The following is a 24715-nucleotide window of genomic DNA, read 5'->3' as shown; positions in this document are numbered from 1 at the left end:
AGAGTCATTCGTTGACTCTGAGAAATATTTTATCCTTACATTAATGTCATCATCAGCACCAGAATACATAGAACACCATGAAATTAGAAAATAATAGAAAAAATCTATCGTAGTGTAAAAACAAATCTGAAGATACGTGACGTCGTTCAAGAGATAACTTGCCTTTTCAAATTTCGTGACCAAAATTCACAAGTATAACTATTCAAAATGCCGGCAGAACAGCCAATAGATATGTTAAATGACACCTTGGCAGAAATCGTTTACAGAACGAAAAATATGCCAAGGTTCAAAAGATTGGCACGCAGTACGCACTTTGATGTGAGAGAAGTTGAAGGTTAGAAATTCATTGTGTCACAATTTTTCATGTTTTTTATTGGTCTGATTAATTTATTGGTAGCTTTGTCAATTATCCATCGTAAATGCGTGCAAATGCTGGGTCCAATAAGCAGATTAATATTTCGAAACATTTTCCACGCTAGTTTGGATTTCACAAAAAATATTCGTCATTTATTGATCGACAGAATGTTTTCCGTCGTCGACAAACGAAATGCTTTGCAGGTAAACAACTGTTTAAAAGTATTAAATATCGATTAATTATTGTAAACTATAATTTAGATATACTCTGAACAATGGGTCGAAGGTCTGTCGGTGATTCTTCGCGGAACTTTAGATGAAAAAATTCATTTTGCTTATAGAGTATACAACCATCTTTCTACGCTCAACCAATATTATTCCCTTAATAAATTTTCTTACCGTCCTTCCCGAAATTCAATTCTAGGTGTACGATAACATGAGAACTCACAAATTAAAAAAGGAGCATATATTTCCTATGATGCGCGGATGTTTAATTAAATTGCAGAATGATGAAAACCCAGAAGAAGCTGTGAAGGTATAGTAATCTATATATGTGCAGGTATCGTACTAGAATGCTTTAATAATTGAATCACAAGAAAAATAGTATATTTTGCTATGCGAATTTCAATATCTTTTACATTTTCCTTAAATTCTCAATAAATTCTCTCGATTCAATCCAATATTTGTAATATATTCTTCGTTTTATAGGACTTGATAGATTTGTTAATAAAAAAGCTAGACGTGGATCGCGATGGCGCGGTATCAGAGGAGGATTTCAAAACCGCCGTAAAAGAGAGAAATCAACTTCTTTTAGAATGCATGGGTCCAGTATTTCCTTCGAGAAACGCACGTCACGTGTTCCTGTCTACTTTTACAGATCGTGTAGGAAGATACTGACAATCTACGGAGCCATCCATACCGAAGAATAATTTCTTAAGAGGAAATACATCGTTTATGTATGTATCTTCCAATTCGTCGTGAGATTTTGTCAAGCATAATGCTCGTCGAGGAAAGCTAACAGTACATTCCGAAAGCGGAGAGGAAAATGTGCCAAATCAGACAGAAGATATCCGTCTAGGGCCTGTAAACGGTTCACTAAGTTTTCTAGACTGTCTGAACTGAATTTCTCACGATTCATCGAACGCGGAAAATTGACTTGCTGTTTCTTACAAACAATCGCTAATGGACCGCGATAATACCATCTCGTAATCGCATCAGATGCAAAGCGTGATGCAATCGTCGATAGGATGTGATTAATTGCTCAATTGAATTTCGTGAGTTCAATTTCAGTCCATCACGCATTATCGTTTCATTCTTATTCAAGTTGAAAAATACATATGATAATACGAACGCCGGCTTTTGTTGTGTAAATAGTTACTTGAATATGCTAACGTCTCTTAATTATTACAATTTATATAACATTCTGCAAGCTGTATGAAATTTGTATTTAATAAATTTGTATCCTCTTAATTGTACATACTAGTAATGAAATAGCAGAGAATTGAGTAAAAAATTATAAAGTTCAAGATCTGGATGTAAGACATAAAATGTCTTAATTGCAGCTGTTATTAAAGCTGTTCTTTACTTTCTAAGTGAAAGAATCCTGGAATATTCAGAGATATTTAAGTTATTACATCATTAATCGCTTAGTATTTTCAATCTCTTTCCTTAGGCAGTGCCCACATTTCGCAGTCCCCCCCCCCCCATCACACGCACAATAGCAACCCCATAATCCGCCCTCGTATTCCCTCGATTAATAAAGACGGTTAGCAGGATGGTGAACGCGGTGAAATACAGATCTTTGCACAACTGGAGAGCAAACAGGGTGGCGTGCAAAAGCCGCAATTCTAGTCGCATTGGTGGATGTGTTACAAAAAAACATAATGAATGTTTGAGGATCGTAGACTGAGCGAATGGGCTGATCTGTGCGTCTCAAGCAGCTATAACAACAAATTAAACAAGAAAATCTCGAAGCTTTCGTCGAAACGTCCACCCTGCCTTTAGGTTCGATTCACAAAGCGTAGGCGTATGTATATATACACGTGTAAAACACCAACATGCACATGATCAAGCTGAGAGTCCTCCTTTTTCTTCCTTCTCTGCGTTTTCTACCTTCTCCTTCCTTCTAAAAGGGAAAAGGTGGAACGATATTCTGTAAAGAGTATAATAACGTGCGTATGAAAGGGCAGATCCTTTGTGGGTAGCCGACCGTGTCTTGAAAGGATCCACCAGGTCTGCACCATAGCACGGAAGACGGGGAAAGGAGGATCGTTCGAGATCGAGAGTTAGGGCACCAGCTGAGAAAACATGCCCGTGGCGTGTCGACAGCGAAATGTTCGTATTTGTGTCGGCATGGATGCGCTACATGTCCAAGTGGAGGGAAGATAGTGGTAGTCCAGGATGTTCGTAAATTCGTAGGTCGCGCACGCGGAAAGTGGCCATATGCATTGCTCTCCTCTGTGCTATATGTAGTTGTACAGCAGTTTGGAGAGTTCTATGGAATATTATAGTCAATTGTAGTGGAAACACTAAAAGTTACTTTTAATATATTTTTTCTTCTCAAAGTAATATTTATATTTAATACGAATATTCATACGATTGAATATTCCTCCAGTTTTTCCATTAATTAACGTATTTTAATTAAAGAAACAAAGAACGCTTTTCTAGGACGATCTTTTCATTTGACATCTTTTATTGAAATTAGCTAGCAATAGCTATGTGAATATAATTAAATAACGTATTATGTTACGCCACGAGGCTTACCACAGGCTGTATTTTCTAACCGTCGCTCGCGGTCCTTCAACGTCGCAGGCAAACCGTCTTATCTGCCCGCCGGATCATATACAATGTATCGACGAGAGCATAGTTGTCGCCAAGCAGCGAGCTCTAGAAACGTCGATTTTTAACCGTTACGTTTTCACACAAGAAGAGGCATACGTGATCATAGACGTGAACGGTGGCGTGATCCGAGCAGAGTGGGGGTCGTCTTCCAAATGAGACAAAGGAATAATCGAAGGGCGTTCAGTTCCTTCTGACGAGTCTAACGTGACACTTCGACAAATCTGACGAGCAAACGAATTTATCTAGAGATATCGCAAAGTCGAGTCAAATTTCTGTAACATATTCATCATATTATTATAAAATATATTATTCTATGTTAACCTGTTAATACAGTGTTACATTCATTAAACCACCTCTGTTATCTTAACCGAAACAGGGGAACGACTATTTCGCGGCGTTGATTAACATAATCGTAGTGAGAATTTACACCTCTCGCTGACGCGTTTTCCTAGCGACCGCGTCTCTCCGCGAACGGTCGTAACATATTATAATATTCATATTAATAATAGTGATTGTTTTGACAGTATTAATAATATTAACAATTCCTAAAACATATGGATAATAATTACTAATTATAATAATCTATACTTATGAAGTATATATTCTGGAATTATATTATATAAAAAACAATTTCTTGCTTATGTTTCTCTAAAATTAATTTTATGTACCTTTATTATTTCTTAATTTTGTTTATTAGACATTCAATAATATAAAATTTCTAAGCGTACGGAATTTCAATTCGACGCGCGGTTATGTTTAAGAGGCGCACCGGAATCTCCACCCATTAAAAGTTCGCGTAGTGACGCCATGATTGGGGGCATCAGTCAAATATCGAAAATCGGGCCGATAAGACGTAATGGTACGTAACGTAACCTAAGGTAACTTATTACATATTTAAGTGTTAGTTCCCTTGTTATTTCGTTACCGAGTGTATTTTATTATATATTAGCTTCGCTTCATTAATACGCGTTTATTTGGTACTTTATGGAACATTATTATAACAAAATCAGTCACTCGACCTTTTTTCGTTCTTCGGTCATGGATCGTTTATTTGGTGGTCAGAATCCTACTTTCGAGACAAGATTCGAATGAGATTATTATTTTATATTAATATAATTGGTATCAACATTATAGGTTTGTCTTCAATTCTTGATTTTCTTGCATAAAGATTATTGCTGACATGGATGATATAAGGAGGTTAATATAAGAACGTTATGGTGATTAACGAACAGCCTGATGCTTTTTCATGGAGGTTTAGTAACGTTAAATTTATTGTAATAAATTCAGATATACGTTTCAATTGGGGCATTGATAATATTTGGTATACTTTTTCTATTTATTTCATGATATACATGAATGCATACATACATACATATGTCTGTCAAATCAGTCACACATCACACAATCACTTAATATGTAAGATAACTAATTATCATAAATAATTACATAGTTTATTAAAAATACCAAGATGAAGCTAGAAAAGATTCCAAGAACGTTTCTTTGCATTAATTTTAGTACTAATATTAATTAATTATCATTAATTCATTTTCTTATATTAAATAGACTAAACGTGTTATTTTATTGTTTCAATTTATATTGTGGAATTCTAAATATGTAATTTGAAAACGACTCGAGTAAGAAATTGAAATAACCTTTACATTTCCATTTACGTTTCGGTGACGTTTTGGTTGTAAATTGCCTAGTAACGTGGTTCGTAAATATTATACATAACCTTTTTCTACCATGGTTGGGAGGAAGCGCGATAACATGGATTTCGAAATAAGGTTAGACGCGAGTTTGTGTGGTGTCATTACGCTCAAGCATATTTAGTTCGGGAATTTTTAATGTTTTACAAGTATTTTTGCATATTTATAAAACATTACGTAGTTTATTCTTACAAAATGTGCTTTTGTCTTTGGTAAGGAACATTCACGATATAATTTTTGCAAATCAATTCAATTACATCTATTAAACCTAACCTCTTTGACTATTTTAGTTTTATTTTCAGAAAATTTTTGTGACCGCGCGCAATGCGATCAGTAGAGTCAGTGCTTCTTGTGCAATAAATTCTTAAATATTTTTCAGAGTGCAATAGCTCAATTAAATTATATAATTATTAATTATAATGATAACACGCGAGATTAAAGTTTTTGTTCGTCGATTACAAAGTAAACCGAACGGACGAGCTTGTAGCCTTTTATTTTTCTTTTCTTTCATACATATCTTTTTTTGATATTCGTTTTCGGTATTAGAGTCAGTGTTTTCTCAAGAGGATAAAATCTCTCTAGGATACAAGAATATGTAAGTATCTCTATGTGTTATACTTCAATTAATTCCATTCTAAGAATAAATTATAACATTTCCCATTTTGTTTAATTTTATTATTCTTCTATTGAAATGAAATGTAGAGAACCTACAATTTCAATATTAAATAATAAAGTAAATTGATTTCAAATCGTTATCAATGTTCCAATTTGTATTATTATTAGAATTTCAATTCTTACTATTACTATTAATGTTTCAAGTATAATAGACCTCTACCTTTCATTATCACTAATTTATTAAATGATCAATATTGTGCTTTGAAGAATAAATTATAATATTCCATGCTTTCATAGTGGAGGAATAGTATGTCCTCCGACTTCGTTGCTATGAAAGCTGCAATTATTACATAGTCATAATGACGATACAGTACAATAAAAATTATTTATTATTAATTATTTGTCATGCATATACTTGCATATAAACTGCAATAGAATTTAAAATATAAAATACTACGATTCAATCATTTCTGTTGATTAGGTCATGAAACGATTTTTAAAAACTAATTCAGACAATGTATCGAAGAAATAAATACTTCTTTTAATATGATTAAACCGAGAAATAATACTTAAGAGAAGATATTTATTTCGATTTGAGGAAGATACACGGTATGTAACAATAAGTAAACCATAGCAGGGATTCACATTCTACATACGGTGAAATCACGACTTATGATATATTGCAACACGATCTCGAAGATAGACTATTTTGCCGACGACGGAAGCGTTTCTGCCTGGGACCGGAATAAATTATAATCAACGTCGGATGCGCGGAATAACCCAGATTTCTATGGAATATCTTTTCCACGAGGTGCACGCGCTGCACGATTCATTGCACACGTTCACGCTATTCATAAGACAGCATCTACGCTACGGGAATTAACCGTATATATATTGCGAAACTTCCAGAGCATGCTGGTTAGAACGTAACCAACCGCTCCGTTCAACTTTCAGTATCGCGTTTAATTACACGATTTACCATACGTAAATACTGCAAGGATGGCATGAAACAAATATGTCAGTTAGCGATAGCTTGTGAACTTTTAGATAAAATTAAATCAATCATGACGTAGATTCAGGAATGTATAATTGCTCGGTTATGTTATTACCAAGAGGTCGTCATTTTGTAATCTTTAGCAAAATAACCTAATAATGATTTATAACGTTTCGAGTGAAAGTGAGTCAATCAAAATTTAGATTCGGAGAGTGACGACTTTTCATTGCTTAATTATTTAATTACAAAGAAAAGGTCACGTTATATTTTTTATTAAAATAAGTAAGTATTTAGCAATAAGTAAATTTAATAGAACTAATGGTCTTCCAAAATACCCAATCTAAAAGAATTTTATTTGACTGTAGCTTCGATTACTAGCTACTGCTGTTTCAAATCAGGGAAATTGACGTGTAATTATACATATAAAAAACCATTTTTTATGATCAAAAGTGTTGATCATACGACGGAAGTCGACAAGGTCGATCGAAAAAAGGGCATAAATTATAATCACATCTGGTTACGTGGAATGGTTGTGATTCGGACAGAACGTGATGAGATGACGACCGATTCGATTTGCGTGGCCCACGCCCACGCATCAAAGGAGCCGCCATCGTGATCCACGCCAAAGGATTACGAGAATATCTTACGAGCCTTTTTCCTTGGCGATAAATCCAACCTGGTGAATTCGTGGAGGGGCACGATCCATGTCAAATTCAATGCGTAGACCGCATTCACGTATTCATATGCAATCGGGGAGGGTTTAGGAAAGGTGAAAGATGAGGAAGGAGAAATAAAAATGTTTTGCTTCTTGTTCGCGCAACACGTGACGTCCTGGCCTTCGAATCCAGTCAAACGCGCAATTTGCGAAGCCGAAAATCGATTTTGTCTTGTGGAACATTTGGAGTATTTTTAAGGTACTTTATTAAAGATTAAAATCTTTAGAAGAAGAATCACAGTTTTTACAATGTTTGTGTAATAAGAAATAAGAATTTTGTGCTTCTATGGAAAAGAAAATTGGATGCAAGATATATTATATATGAAGAGTTCAAAGGAGAACCTTACAGGAAGTTTTGGGAAGCTAGAATTACAATTTTTGTGACACTTATGCAAATTTCCATTTCGACAGATAGAAAAATTTATTTAACACGTATTATTCCTTATTCTTAACTACAAAGCGGTACAATAATTTTGTGTAGTTATTACTTGTCATTTATCGTATTATTGGTCTTGCAGGATCTTAGATATTTGGATGTAATTGATCTAAATTCTAATATTCGCAGCCTGTATCAAATATTCATCTTTGTGCAATCTCAATTACCCACAGTAGTTTCAAAGTCCTAAAACAATCTGGAAATCTCGCGGGATCGCTTCTCCCACGAATTCTACAGAAATCGGGACTGCTTAATCGCGTTCATCGAGCGTTAATCATTCGCCCGCGATATAGAGACACCTACGAGGGATCAATCGTGTAAATCGATAAATCAAGCATCCAGAAATTTATGATTGCCACGTATACAAACGTGGGGACACGCGTATGGTGGAAGCAGGCGAAAGGTCGGCCGCCGCGCCACCAATAAATTTAATTAAAGGATAGGGGAAAGCGTGGACCATGAACCGGCCGATCGTTCGCCAGATTGTTTAGTTGGCCAGAAAAATCACAGCCAGCTTTCGGTCTGCGTGTACATGAGATCCATAAATATCGATGCAGCCGTTCTGCTCTAGCTGAGTCGCGACGGGTTGCACAATGTCTCGCGCGTGGAATGTTCAATGAAGCGTACAGATGCGCGTACCACCGGTCCCAAGGGAGGAACGAGACTGTCGGGAGTCGGTCTGCTACTCTGAAGCAAGAGAAGGGACTTGAAAACGACGAGGTCACCCGCTCGAACACGACACCGCGTTGTCGAAACAGCGGGATCTACTCGGCTGACACAACTGCCGGACAAATGGATTCAGGAAGATTCCGCTAACGAATCCGCTGATTTATCGTGGCGGACCCATTTCCTTGGTAGATTGTCAGTTTCCACGTACGGCGATCGGAGAGCAAGAATTATGGTCCACGGAAATACGAGAGCGGTTTGTTTCTGGTGCAACGGATGGTAAATACGGGTACACGGCCAGATTGGGAACAATGCCGAGGATTGTTGCCGGGATTAGGCGGTGATGAGTGTTTGCTGATAGAGAGACGGAATGAAGGAGTGGTTTGTTGCTACTGTTACAGGATAGAATGGATTACAGGAGCTTCGTAGATTTATTTCTCGGTTCTTCTGTAGTTTTTGTTATCTACTCGTTAGCTTTGTTGATTTTTCAGTTCTTACTTCTTATAACATTGCTTTTTTGTGAATAGAATCGAGTATCGAGAATTTATTACGTTCATTTTCCTGATATTTTGTGATTTTTATAGTATATCCTTTAGTCTTTTTGCTTTCTGAACACCCATTTCTTATGGTATGGTTTTTAGGTAAATAGAATTGAATATCGAGAATTAATGATATGCTCATAGATTGGTTATAATAATGTCTGAAAATTAATTATTGGATGTTGTTAAATATCTACATATTTTGTGACACACTGTATACCCTTAACAATGCTAAAGCACAAGGATTTTCATTTTAAATCTTACACGGAACTTCATCACTTCATCATATTTCCAGAAACACGTGTCTTTAAGCATCGGAAACTGCTCCTTTAACCCTTTAACAGGTCTCGAGCAAAAAACAGGGACGTTGAAGTTCCTTGTAAACGTTTCTCCCGAAAATAGTACTACGCTAGTCGGAGCAGGAGAGGGAGTTTCTCATTTCGCGTGGCACGGAGTTAATTAGCTCGGCGAAACGGGACGAAGGGAACGTCAGACAGGAACGATAGGATCTTTGAAAGGCGTGCTTCGGGTAACGCCCGCGACTTGCCACGCGACTAGACAGATTTCCAAGAGGAAGAGGGGAAACTGTCTGTCACGCGTGGCCTCATCTCGTCGTATAAAACACGCGTCGTGACGGACGACCACGTTAAACCATCCCGCGTCACTCAAACTGTTTGTTTCTGCGTTGGCCAGATTCAATTTTCTTCCGGACGTCTCACAAATCGAGCGACGACCGAAATTCGCACGGCAACTGCCTGCATTTCTGCCCCAGTGGCGTCGTTGGCGGTCTTCGTTTGAATTACAGGCTTATCGTGATATTGTTAATTCTCGAAACGTGTCTTTTAATGGTGAAATTAAATTCAGGTTCGTGAAAAGAATTCGGTTTATTTAAATTGGCGAGTTAGAGGATAATACAAGTTCAAAATCTACGTCTCGAGATATTTGAAAGAATAATATAATAGTTTCCGTATGTCACTAATATTGCCCATTGAAGAGTGCTGTTCTACAATGTTAATCCAGATTTTTTTTCATAATTTTTCAATAATTAAAAAAGAACCTTTTTCAATCTTTTATCGATGCAACAATAAAAGAAACAATTTTCATATTATCAAATTTCCTGAGTGGAAATAAGATTAAATTTTAAGTAGCTGAAGTAATCGAAGTATTATCTTGATGTTATCTTGCATTTAACTTTTTCTATTATGATTATATTATGGTTATTAAATTACTTGATTTAACTTTGGATCAATATATATTATGCATTATCCAAAAATACATTCATGCAGCTGTTTGTACGGATATAAAAATGCAGTTAGATAAATGACTTTTGAGAGAGTTATATGATAAATATCTTAATTTGGGTGAAATATTAAACGTAACTCGAATTGAAAAGAGATAACGGAATTTAAAGAAACGCGACCTCAGATTACGCACCTGTCGAACAGGCTGGATGAACATGTTCAATTTTAATTCAAACTGTATTACATTGGCAGATCGGAATATTTATGAATGCATGTTTAAAGATAAAATCTTCCTTAAACACTTTGAAACTTCCGTTCTCGTTTCAGGTATACGAGAAGTTCTCCATACAAATTTCTACGAATCTCTCAAAACTCCATCGTTTCTCCAACGACACGTTCCTAATTAATTATCCGACGCAAATGAGCGAAGCAGTCGTTTCCTGTATTGGGTTCCATCAAGATAGCCGCGAATGTTTTCCTTCAAATATTTATCAAATCTGACCGGTCGTACAAAGGAAGATTAATAAAGGACTGAATAAAAGGCGCGTAAAAAATGAACGACCGATATCGTGGCGCCTTATTGAACGCTCACCCTTGAGATTCGATCGGCGTCAGCAGATAACCAGGTCAATTAATGAACGCGAGAAAGAAGAACGCGCGAGATTCGCCTCCGATACAAAGGCTTGCCAGCAGCAGCCTGTTCGAACGAGGCGCGCAAAACTTTCGAGACAAGCGGTATGAGATAATGGCGAAGCTACGCTGGATCCTTGGCTCAGGATCGAGCCATCGCCATAAACTATCTGTAGGTGTCGAGTTTGTCACGGTCATGCGAGACCGAGTTTTCAAAACAGGATTAGGCGTCGCATCGACCGGATCTCAGCGCCGTATCTCTTCAGACTGCGAAACGTGCATCGTCCATTTTTCAGCGACATCCTCTCCTCTCTTTTTCTCGTTGCTCGTTTCTTCGTCCTGTTTTCTTTCTTTTTTCCCCTTCTTTTTCTTCATCCTACACTCTTCGCTACGATTCGTAGCCGTGGGTAACCGGAGGGATTATCCACATCCGGTCATTTCTGTCTAATTTTTTTTCCTTTCGCTACCCCTCTTTGGTGTCGAACGTCTACAGACATTCGAGGGATATCGAGAGCGGTTTAAACATCCATTGCACGGCCATTCATTCACAAGGAGCGAGCTAGACTATGCTTCTTCACTGGCTTTTCGCATTGTTCCCTAGGGGAATCTTGGGAGAGATCGTAAGAACGATCTGATTCCAACTGCACCAGGATTCTCGGTTTTTTTATTTTCGTCTTTATGTGCTTGAAATTTTTTCTCTCGAGTGCCTGCTCTCGTACGATGCGCATTTCTGCGAACAGTACTCGGCGAGACGGTGGTAGTATATTTGAGGAAACTTTTGTTTGAGAAACGGAAGTTTTAAATCTATAATAAATGCTGCAACGAGCCGTTTGAATTGCTGGATCTCTGTTAATTATTTTTAAATTACGTCTACTATGTTTAAAAAATATTCAAAATAAGAAGCAATAATATAAAAGTATTTAAAAATATTGAAAAATATGATGTTGCGCAATGTTATCAATTTTTGTTCGAAATTATATTATAAAAAAAGTAGATTTCTAGAAACTATTATTTGCAGTAAAAATATCCCAAACAATCACTACATCGAAAAAGGTAAATTTATAGAGAAATTTCATCTTGATACTTAACCGTGAAGAAATTAAAAATATTATTTCTACTTTTTAAACCGTAATGTAGTTTTACAAAAATATTGTTCTTAAAAAAGACAAAGAAAAAGATATTAATTTATCTTTACATTCTCTGATGGATTAGCAGAATCTTATTTAATTTATTTTCTCATGAAATCCAACGATACTGCATAGTATCGTGTCAACTCGTTTTTCCTCGTTTCGTTGAACGTAAGCCGATGCTCGCAGGATGGCTCATTATTCTGTCAGGATACCCGCGGGGAAAATGACAGGTCTCCACAAAATAGGTCGCATAGCCGGCATGAAATTTAAAATACGGTAGGATTAGCATAATGACGGGGATAGAGAAGAAACATTTTGACTCGTCAAAAAGATACGGCTGACTTTATCCTCCGTCGATCCTCGACGTATAAGATCCAGCTGGTTTCGATGGACTTAGCCAATGTCGATGTTAACAACTTTCCGCGTAATATGGTGAAAGATAATCGTCGGTTCTTGTTCTTTTCGTTTTAATAGCAGTAATAACGATTGCATCGTTGCGCGATTATCATGAAGATTTGCATAGTGAGACGAGAAACTTCTTGTATAATAGAACGGGTTAAATAAATGCCAAGCTGTTTCTTTAACTTTTATCTTCTTCTGCAGTTATTACTTTTAGAAAGACAGATTTATCATTGAGAAATATATTAGAAATTATGGTCAATGATTATCAGAAAAAAAGAAAGAGTCAAGAAATATAGAAACCATATCAAATTGAAAAATGGATAAAACGAAATAAATAAAAACCACAGATCAAGAGTGTTGCAAGCAATCTTAAAATTCAATAATCAGTTTTCACGAGCTTTTATAAAATTCATTGATTTCTATTTTACTATAAGTATTCATGCAAAACTTTTTCGCTTTAATCTCCATTAAATTTGAGAACTTCCACTGTTATACTTCTTTTTACGGGTATGTAGCTTCTTTCATCATTTTTGAATATTCGTAACGAGGGACGTTGAACTTTTCCTAGCAATGGCAACTGCTAACGAGCTTCTTGCTTGGAAATAAATGTTCTTAATTATTCCCAAGGAATCTCTTACTTAGAAGCTAGTATTCCTCCGTGTAATGCACAGCCGTGACCACCTGTGTTTTCGCCTCCGCAATATTCCGTCCGCCATTTACGATAAAGTACGTCGGGAAACCGAGTTTATCCATCATGCTGACGTGCGCCATTCTTCACGCTAAATACCAGAAGTGCGTTTGTGCTTTTCTCGTCGTCACCGGCTCTCTTCGGATCCGCGATGAAGCTGTAGGTACTTATATTAATCCAACTTGAACTTGATGGTAATTATATAAGGACGACAATAACCATTGGAGCGATCCTTTTGTTCACGTCCCATTAAGTCTTCCAAGCAAATTTCTCCTTTACATGGAAATAATAGACTTTAGCTAGCCTGCTGGAATATTTATTGGTGTATTTAGGAAATGTTGTTATATTGTATTTTCTATGAAACCGGAAGGGTATTAATACATGCGGTTGGTTGCATCTGATTGTTCTTTATGTTCTATGAAGCTTTCCTTATTGCAATATCGTAAACCATTGAACGATTTTTAAAATATTTTTGTCTGTCATAATTATTGAAATAATATTTCTTGAAAAATTAATTTGACATATGAGCTTCCAATTCCACTTTGTGATTCATGTATTAGCGACGAAGAAACTGATTTTTCTTTCTTTTAAAAATGCTCCTTTTCTTTTTAGGATTTAATTTGGAACAAGTTTTATCAAAATAGAAATTTCTCGAAGAATTTTCAGGAATAACATCCACTCGCCTCTTCCGTTAAATTCGCATGGTTCCATAATCACATCCTAATTATAACAACCTATTTACGTACCAGCATATCGGTTACGAGAATTCCATTTCACCCACCCTTTACGTCGTTACTTTCTCACCACGACATCTCGTCTCTAATTGGCTTGACCCCGTGCAGCTGACCATTGTGCAGATGTAACCGTTTGAATTTGAATCCGGGAAGAAGGGAAAGAGAGGATCGTAGGAAAGCATAATTTTTCACTTTAACGACCGATGACCATCCGTGTCTCCTTCTTTCGAGAGTGAATGTACGACAGCGTGCACCCTTTGAATCCTCTTTCCTGCAATGGTCACACCTCCTCTTGCTTCTTTGCCGGCGCACGTACGCGCCACTAATGATGCGACGAATTTGCATATCAATCGCGATTTACCAACCTCCTCGCCTTACGGCACCGGTAATGGTTGTTTCGTATCGCTTCGTTGCGAACACGACCAGATCTCGCTTTCACCGTCTTTGACGTAGCAGTATGAAACCATAGCAAAAATAGGAACCATAAAAAAATGAAACTATAGACGTTATTCTATTCCTGCACGCAAACGCGTTTCAAACAATTTCGCTGCTTTATTATGGAACAATTTTGTAAATGTGGAATAGGTAAGTAGGAACTGTTTGTTGGTAGGAATTGAAAGAAAAATTTTGCAGAATCTGAAGAGCTTCTTGGAAAATTTTATAGTAATTCTATTTCCTATTTGTTTTCTTGTCTTCCATACGATAAGTTATACGGGATGAAAATTAAAATACTTAAACTTTTTCGATATAAATAGGATAATAACTTTTTATATTAAAATATATATGATTCCATTTGAAAAACGATCAAGATCTTAAAATCTGATAAAAATATGCCTTCCAAGAAGAATGTCGTTTGCCATTGCATGTGCATCTTCAAGCATTGTCCTCTGAAGTTTTTCATATGACCATTAATAACAGAGATATTTAGGTACTCCATCTTGTATATTTACGATAGACCTGTAGGTTATTTTTATCAAAAGTTTCTCAATTTCGATCTTCTTAAAAATATTTTTTTTTGTTTTTTAAATTCTTAATTCGCCTATTTTTGCTATATATGTTACTGCCATATTGAATATTTTTTTTAAATCGTTCTATTGTTGTAGAATAATTTGGATTTAGAAAATTAAAGAATTTGGGATGTATTGGCAAAGAAATACATGAATTTTCCCTGGGAATTATTTGTTAATTTTTCGTATTGAGTTACGAAATAGCATCGGATTGCTACGAAATGTCAGGGGAAACTGCGGAAGAACGTTCAAAAAGTTAGATGGATAGATCCTCGCTCTGCGGGAAGGCGTCGGAGCGTCATTTGCCTCGAATAACTACACGACAGATGTTGAGTCGTTAGCGAGCCATTATACGAGTGTCGTCACGCGTTTCAAAACTCGACTTTCCATGTATCCCATGGAATCCACGAGCCTTCCACGCCGACAATGGAATCACGTCGTTTGCAAATATTCTTGTAAGGCCATTGTCGTCGTCGTTGTCGGTTCTAATGCAGCACGGACAATCGAATCAAAGAGGATCCGCCTTCACGACCCACCGCTTTCAAATTTTGATATTCAAAGTGTGTTTTGAAAATATTTTCTGCGCTGACTCATGAAGGTATAGCGGAGGTAGTTTTGTGAATACGACACTGTGTCTACATATTGTAAACCATTGACTGAGTTAAATTCGTTATTAACATATTTTTGTTGAAGATCGTGAGATTTTCAATTTCAGAATTTTCTTTTGAATAGTATTCATACAAGAATTGGCACACCGATATAGATTGGAAACACTGCATTTGCAAAGTCTGCACTATATCTGAAACAATTTGTTCACAATGCAATGGTTGAAAAACAAAAGAATTTAAGTCAATTTCTTCAGATCTAAGTCGGCGTTCTATTAATTATTGTTTATTTACTTTTTAGAGGTTTTTATGCAGATTCATATTTTTGTGAATGCAGCTTAAGGAATGAAATGTAAACACACTCGCTGAACGTTATAACGAGTGCCATACTTTGAATATTCTATATATTTTCCTGTATTTCATGCACTTTTTTTTAATTTTAAAACTATAAATGCATAAACATCAGAGTCTCTTTACGTAACATCTTCTTACGAACGTAACGTAAATACATTCCTATTATTCTAATAAAGTGGAAAAAGATCACTAAGATGATATATGTAACTTAATTTTTAGAAACCAATCGACTTGGAATATTCCAACTCAAGTACAAATTTATCATCCTGACAAACCAAATCTGCAACTCTGGCTCTTATCTAACACTTTCCACCATATGATACATCACGAACATCGAAGCAAATCATAGTGAACGTGCAGCAGTACGAATTGGCGTTGATTTTGCATTAACTTTTGACCCGGCCGGGCCAGCGGCGCGGAAATGATCGATAATCGTTACGAGTATGGCCGATGAGTGTATACGTTTGCCGGATATCGGCTATACCTGGGTAGATATTTATCGATACGGATCGATAGGAGGCTTGTACATAAAAGATATCTTGATATTCTCGGTGAATCTTCGGCAACTTTGCCAAGCAACTGGTACCGCGTGGCTGAAGGCGATATAAAGCCCGCGAATTACTTGATTACAATACATGGGAATCGACTGGTCTATAACGGCGGTCGTTATTTAATACTCATTATTACGGCTGATTTGCCGCTGATCATAGTTACCGTGAATTACGAACGGATCAATTTCCGGACAACGATGAATCGCTGACAGGTGCGTGCTTAGAGATAAGTATTTATGGCTTGGAGGAGTGTAACGCGAGAGTTCATGGGATATTTGTGCCTGCTTGAAGCTGGTTCGATCTTTCATTACGGACGATGATCGAGACTCGTCTAGTTTGCATACTTGGTCGTTGTAGATTTATCGACTTTTCAACACCAGACTACTTGTTCTCCTTATGCTCGTAACTAGGCTAGTTATTCGATGAAAATGAAACTGTATCGGTTTCCATCTATTATTAGAAAGTGAATGAAGTTTTAACTCTTTCACGGTGTAGAGAATGATGTGACGAGGAGAGAATAGCTTCGAAACTAATTATCTTTTTATTGTTAAAATTGCATATATGATGATGCTCTTGTGCATGAATTGACCAACTAATAATAACAGAGAATTACCAAGGTATAAGTTATAGCATATAGACTTCTGTTTTATGATCTTATCATTTTTCGCTAAATAGGATAATCGAACAGCTCGTAACTTGTAAAATATATTGGTCAAATTTCATTTACTTCGTCGCCAGACTCGTACCTGTTTTACAAGAACCTCGTAAAATTTCACTAACAATATTAAATCAATGGTGCAACACGAGTGAGATCGTAGTAAAATATATTCTTATACTTTCTGCTTCGTTACTAACAACGCAGTCTACATTGACGATGTTGCATTCAAAGCATATATATATATATATTCAGAAATTTTAATAGATTTGCATCGACACTTTAGCCGAGGGGGAAATGACCGGTTTGGGTAAAACGATGCCGAGTTTACCATCACCTGATACGTGGTAAATAGGGGGCACGATGACGCAGGTGTCGGCTTCGTAGAGCGAGAATTCTTCGCGCGTGATCGTGTGACTTTATTAACTGATATTCCATTGAATAACCAAAAGGTCTGTACGCAAAATTGTACCTCTCGGTCGCAAATTTCAATAATAACTAATAATTTCCCAACTGACATGCGGTACAATACCACACGCGTGTGTCCCCAGTCGTGTCAAAATTCCTGTCTTCTCGTCATAACCGCCATCCTGAAAATTACACGGCGAATAACGACGAGAAACTGACAAAGAAAGATAAAACGCATACCTCGAATTTCTTTACGTCTTTAACACTCTGCTTCGAGAAGATGGATTTATATATTTTAATGCATGAAAATTAACAGCAATAAAGATGAAACGGCACGGCGACGGAACAGGTGTACGAAAAATTATTATCATTCCACCGAATGCAATCACCGTCACGATGCAAAATTACATCCTACCTTCTACTAATTCAATAAACCAATTATAAAAGAAGATACAACGAATACTTTCATCGTTGGGAACGAGCAATAAAGAACCTGGAGAACCATTAACCAACCGTTTGCTTGTAGCACGATACTCGATCGAGAATAATATGAGAAAGAAGAACCGATTGAATGTTCGACCGGCACGAAACGCTCGATATCTCGTCCATCGTGTAATTGCCGCAATAATATCTGTGATAATCCGCCATTAAGATCGGATGAGCGACTCGTGTGGCAAATTCCATGCTGACTTTCTCGCGTGGACGCGAAAGTCCGACGCAGAACGGTGCGCTCGTTCACGTGGGTCGCTCAATTTTTCGTCTACAAGCTGGCCAGGATGCGGTTTCCCGGGATTGCAGTCGGCTGCAATTACTTGCAGCCTGGCCGGTAAGCCGAGGCGGGACGACCCCTAACCCCTGGGCACTGTCTGCTGCCACGGAGGCTGCTGGTAATCACGTATCCTACCGTACCCTTCGTGCACGCCGCGCCGAGCGAAGGGAGAAAAGGGACAAGTTTGCGAAGGAAGGTGAAAGATGAGGAATGAACGAGGAAGGAACCTGAAAGGTCATGGAGGAGAGGGACGAGGCAGAGGAAATTGAAAGAGGGGAAGGAAATGAAATTGTTGGAGGGAATAGAGTAAGAATATAGAGGCGTTGGGGAAGAAGGGTGAAGATGCGAAATGTTTAGGGAAGTCGAGTTGTGGAATTGAAAAGAGAAATGTAAAGGTTGAAGGATAAAAATAATAAGAAAGATGATAATAAAAATCATCGTCGTCATATGTTACATCGAAAATTTTTCTTTCGATTGTTGTATGACTAAACAAAATCTGTTTCCAGTTTGATGAACTTGTAAATAATACATGGATTGTGACTAACGCGTTTGGTTTGAAAAATATCTATAATTGATAAACGTGTCTTTCGATGGAGGATGGTTTAATCTAATTTCCACTTATGCTTTTTGTCGAAAACATTGTTAGGCATCTTATTTTTCCAATAATTGAAGTAATATTTTTTGATCCATATGAACATACAATATCAAACAATGAAATCCTATGGAATAATACGAAAGGAACAAGCAGTTTTTAACAGGGAAGTGAAATAACGAAGAGATTTTGAAGTTGAGGAACATAATTGAAGACGAAGGGAGAAACTGATAGGGAGGATAAAAAAGGCTGTTAAAGGAGACTAAAAGAAGAAAGCAATTTATGCGTGCGCTACACGACGCAGCAACGTGCAATTTTATCACATGCTCGCGAGAATAATCGTGTTGGAATTGATACTGCGATCCATGGTACTTGCAGAATATAAATTAGAAGTAAGAATGTATCGCAAGTGATGGGTATGCAGTTTCGTGAAGTGGAAATGCAATAAGTTAATCTTGATGGGGCGAGTGAAAAAAACTGCTCACATTTCGCCTTTAACCACATTTCAGGTAAGACCAGTTTTAGTTTCATATAGAATTTTGACATTTTATATAAAATATTACACTAGCTGATGCAATATATTTTCCATCAGATTACAAGTCAGTATCTTTTCATCCTTTGGATTACCTTAATTAATCCAGTATCCTTTCGCCTGTAAACGTTTCTCTATGTACGCACTTGAACAATTAATTTATCCAATGCCCTTTCGAAGACAAGCAACAATTTTAATTAGTACTCTTTATATGCAGACATCCTGCACAATAATGCCGATAATTGCTTCACCCATACATCTTTTCATTTGAATGTGTCTTACATAACACTCATTTCAAGACTCAATTTAGATAGCAATCTCCATTTGAAAAGCATAGATATCAAATTACCCAACATCGCTGTATTCATAAATATTTTATACAATCCTGTGGGAGAAGAAACCAATGTCCCATGTTGTAAAAATTCTCTTTGTACTAAAAAATATTCTCTCCACACCCACGTTTGAAAAATTCTACGAAGTTAAATGTCATTTCTTCGCACGTTATCATCGGTTATTTCACGTAATAAGACCTTCCCTTCCCACGAACACTTTCAACATTGTAACGATTTACGTTTCCTGCTGGCACACGCGTGTAACACGAAATGACAAAGTCCGGGGAACCTACCGGGTTTGACCATCGACATTTATGACGCGGCCCAGTCGGAGAGGCAAAAGAAAAAGTAGTCATATGCGGTTTCGCGCCTCTGTCGTCCGCGATTCTTGTCTCTCCCATTCGGGTCAGGTAAATTTACGTCCGTGTGAACTTACGCGAGTGGTCCCGCAGGTCAGACGACTTCCTCATTGCCGTCTCGCGGTACCACGCAACGGAGATTCGTTATTGACAGCCGTCTCGTGTTTTTAAACTGTCACGCGTTATCAGTCGCGGCCATCGCTTGCGCGTTGACGGGCGATGTCCAATAAATTTTATTGAAACGACAAATGTTCAACATTATGCACGGTAGGTTTGTCTACTGGAAACGGAGGAGCATCGACGAAAGGAATTGTACGATAAAAGAAATGTTTAAAAGAGGTTTTTTACACCTACATTCATAAACATAATATCAAGCTGCTTTCATTTTGTTTGTACCCCTATTAGATAACGATCCGCAATGCAGGACAAAACTTTGTAAAGATCGAACAATTTGTAAGGATTATAGAAGAATTATGTGTTGATCTTTACTTTTGTTAAACTTTATTGATGTTGTAGTATCATGGATGAGGGGCCTGAGGGGTGTTGTGCGGATTATAAACAAGCGGTTACTGCGCGTGTATGTAGTGAGGCTAAGACAAAAGACAAGGGGTTGATAGGGGACAATAAACGAATTAACAGCAGTATGAGTTGAGATGTCAGAGAGTGCGGATTGCGTTGATGAGAGTCTTTGATTAATTATTCAGTTGTGTTAATTATTATACGTTTGCTGCGATTAATTCATGTTTAACAAACATTATTCTCTGTTCAATTAACACCTGTTCAATCTACTTATCATTAATAAACTAATTAAAGTAGTTAAGTAATTTGTGATAAATAAGGGAACTTTCAGAAATCTGATCAAATTGAAATCATTTTTTATGATTATTAGCAACGTGAATGAAACTCTTAATAAATAGAGTAGATAGATACTAAATCTGACGATGAAAAAGAAAATTAAAAGATATGATAAATAGAGATAATATAAAAATATTTAATTTTATTTGAAATAATTGATTTTATTATGATATGAAATATGATACAAGATAGCAGTTTTGAAAAGTTTTCCTACTTTTTCCATAAATTTCTCAATACTCCTGAACAAGGGTGTATATTCGATTCAGGATATTTTGATTCTAATTCATCACGCTCGATCATTTCGAAATTTAAGCTTCTCTATGTCGTTTCAATTTCTCGGAATCTACCCGAGGACCTCTTCTCGAAATGACATATTTTTCAATCTTAAACCCCGCTTCAAACCAGCCCCGAAATTATGATATCCGTTTCTTTTACTTTGAAAGAATTTAACGGGTGGCCCTCCTAAACGGGACAATAATGGTTATTTATGAAATCATTGAATAGCCGTTGGGTAGCCGGTGTCTTCGGCGTGGAACATTGCTCAATATAGCGGAAAAGGGACAGAAAGCATCAGCAGACATTGATCTCGAAAGAAAACTCAGGTTCCTCGACTATCCCGATGAAATGACAAGAAATTTGAAATGAGAATTGCAAACTTACGAGCCATCTTAGTATAAGCAGAAACCTTTTGATCTTTCGAGTGATTTTATGAAACGTCAAACGTTGCAGCTGTTTCACGGTGACTTTGTTCGATAGGTAATTCCAGCGATGATACAAGTGGATTGAGTTCTCGAGGCTCTTCTCTGAAAAAATCTGTACGTGCAACGGCGAGCTACATTGTCGATGGCCAAGAGATGAAACACAGGGTTGCTTGGTACCGGAAGATTATTCATTGGTAGCAGATAATGAATTACAAGGCACTGTGGGTGCCGTGAGATCGATCCTGCGCGCTTTTTTTCTTTTCGAAATGGAACATACGATCATCTTTCGCGAATGAAAACGGCACAGTGTATACGTGGTGCGATTAACGTCGTTTTAGTCTTCCCTTTGTTGTGCTTAAAGACTTCGCTTATATTTTATTCGCTTTCTGTCGTATCTTACGCCATTAAGTTTATGTTCTATAGAAAGTGATTAATCGGCTGATTATCTGCAATATGGTATACGAATGCTACATTAGGATGTTCCAGGAAATGTGCAACTGTGATCACTCTGTAAATTGTTGAAGAAACTTTCTTCGTTAATGACGATAATGTATATCATTCAATTGTACTTTCACTGTTCATTTCGTCTGATTAAAACACATCAGATAGGTATGTATGTAGTCGTTTCGATGTCCATTTCTAAAATCTTCAAGTGCGAATACTTACGTAATATTGGATATAGTATGTCGAAATTTCTGCAACTTTATAAATTATAGCATTACATCTTTAATAATAATCTAAAGCACTATAATTACAAGAATAATGTTGATTGAAAGTTGTACGCATTAAAATGGACGATAAGTTAACTGACGACATCTCTCAATCAAGAAGCAACGATCTTTCTGTCAGTGATGCGCAGAAACCTGGTGGATCGTTCTGAAACCTGATTGATTTATTCACTTTAGTGGCCGTGGCAGGTTCGGTGGCCGAGAGTCTGCTTATCGATTCAAGATCGCGCCCAGTTTGCCGGTGAAATTATCGTCGAAATTACAGTCAACGGTTAATTTATTAAACGCTCAAGTACATATGAAATTATTTCAATTACATCGGGCATTATTTTATGAATTATTCGGGAAATTATAGTCCTGGTCGCGGCTTTTAAATGCAACCCTCTCGAAACAGAAACGCGGCACCGAACGTACCACGATAATGATGATGATGATGCTGCCGTTGCTGCTTCTGATGAAGGTGGTAATCATGATTACAACGATGAGTACGCTTAATTGTACATAGTGCGTAATTATGGTAATAACCGAGGTCGCCTCGTGGTCTTCATAGGCGTCGTCGCGATTTTTCATCGAGAAATAGATATCGAATACGTCGAGAGAAGATTCGACGAGAACGGCCAAGCGACCAGTAATGATTTCTTGGAAATTGAATGTAATGGTGAGATCGCAATTATATACATTGTTTCCTGCGATTACTTTTATCTTTTTATCAAGTGAGCACACTTTATCAAACGAGATACTTATTTGCAGTATTCAAACATATCTTTATATAAGTTGAAATAACTCGAATGCTGCAAAAGAATTAATCTTTATCGTGGACTTGTTATCGAATTTTGCTTTTTTCTTTACACTTGATACAATTTCCTTTTTTCAATCATAGTATGTTATTAAATGATTTCAGGTAATAAAGAATACGATTTATTAATCATTATAAACTTCCTGTACTTGATTGTATTAACATATTCTGTATACGTTTCATACATATACCGTATTCCACGTACTCTTCGTCATTTGTATTCATAAATATAAAAACATTTACTGTATATAGATAATTCATTAATTTCTCTAAACTTCTAGGTGCAACAGAAAATAACGATCAAAGAATCATTTGTTCTTTTTGGTGAATTATAAAGAATTATTATGTCAATTCTTCCATTTATTCTCAATTTATTATGCTAACTATCAATTTTATTCGCATTTAGTAATCAAGCTCTCCACCTCAACATTCTTTTCCACCACACAATCTCGTGTGATCACGGTCGACTTTTCTCAAAGGATCATCTTCTCTGGAGGCTGCATTCGCCTGGAAGGCAGTCCGAGGTCAGGCATCGCAATAATGCCTCGCGGCTCCACAATAACGGCGGTATCATCTCGCGCTCCCATTACACCATTATAAATCATGCCTCCTCTCATTTTCGTGGTCCAAGGCCGGGCCTGACTCGACGTACTTGACGTGGAGGGTCAACAGGTCGCCAGGCCAGGTGAAACGTTTGGGAATCGCAAGTGCAACAGCATCGATGGGCCGTGTCGATTTGTTCTGCACCGTAACATACCTTTCGATGCACGTGGACCAGCATGAGATACCAAAACGATACGAACTCTCCGAGACTCGTGTTGTAAATCGAACTTCTCGTGGTCGTCGTGGCAAAAGTTATACTCGACGAACGACGGTGTAACGACGCGGCAATAACGAAAAGCTGCCACGTGAAATTGCGTAGAAGTGGGTCGGCTGAATTTACTGGCGGTTCGCATTGGACCGCAGAAATTGCGTTGACCGTCTGCGACTGATAATAAACATAGGCAGCGTTGGATATCGATGGGAATAAATACACCATGGGTAACAGTCGTTATTGCACGCTTGAATATTTTAACGCGCCTCTGGGCATTCGCCGAACCGATCCCAGAAAATGGGTACATGCCTAATTTGCAATTGGGAAATTGTGTATTGGCTTTCAAGTTTCATTTGAACGATTGACGATTTGTAACCATTTCTTGATTTATTGTTTTGTTTTTTGATAATTTGTTCTATGATTTTTGTAGAGCAAATTTTCAATTTTTGTTACATAATGATTTTTCACACTAGAAATGGTTTTGTAATATTATAATCTCCCGAATTTTACAAGAAATTTTTAGTAATGTTTTATCAAACTTATGATATCTGATACGTAACCACGTATTAAGAATTGGCTTAAATAATATTTAAATTCACGTTAGTTAAAATAAGAAATAGAGAAGAGTCCAATTGATTATTTTCGTTAATAAATTAAACAAGTTCCTGAATTAGAGATAGCACGATTGCTTGTGCGTGCAGCCGGTTGCAGCTTCCAAGGGTGGTCCTCTACTACCAGATTCAACCTTCTAGAATCAAGAAACCCCATGAAGAATATAAATTCTAGTTCCAGAATTCTCATACCAAAGATTCCCAATCGATAACTATTAAAGGCAGCTTCTCTGTAAGTCCATGTGTCCACGCGCCCAGATAAGATCCAACTGGTCGTAAAGCTTTTAATCGATGTTATCCTGTTAAAACAGAATTTATGAGATGTGTCTCCGATAAGTACTCACTCACACGTACA

General features: G+C 37.0%; 1 protein-coding gene and 1 long non-coding RNA gene across 2 annotated transcripts in view; both read left to right on the top strand.

Moving 5' to 3' along the window:
* The first annotated feature begins 207 nt into the window (after positions 1 to 207).
* LOC126872377 (calaxin-like) lies at positions 208 to 1251 on the top strand. Its single transcript, XM_050632264.1, has 5 exons — positions 208 to 334; positions 398 to 558; positions 616 to 696; positions 779 to 889; positions 1063 to 1251. The coding sequence occupies exons 1-5, from the start codon at positions 208 to 210 to the stop codon at positions 1249 to 1251; spliced, it is 669 nt and encodes a 222-aa protein (XP_050488221.1).
* Positions 1252 to 5006: 3755 nt separating this feature from the next.
* The window catches only part of LOC126872383 (uncharacterized), a 109212-nt gene continuing 89503 nt past the window's right edge, over positions 5007 to 24715 (top strand). The window contains exon 1 of the long non-coding RNA XR_007691960.1: positions 5007 to 5496. This is a non-coding gene — a long non-coding RNA (uncharacterized LOC126872383). The remainder of the gene's footprint in view (positions 5497 to 24715) is intronic.

The sequence above is a fragment of the Bombus huntii genome, chromosome 13 (assembly GCF_024542735.1).
Source record: "Bombus huntii isolate Logan2020A chromosome 13, iyBomHunt1.1, whole genome shotgun sequence".
Classification (NCBI taxonomy): domain Eukaryota; kingdom Metazoa; phylum Arthropoda; class Insecta; order Hymenoptera; family Apidae; genus Bombus; species Bombus huntii.
This window is presented reverse-complemented; position numbering and strand designations above follow the sequence as displayed.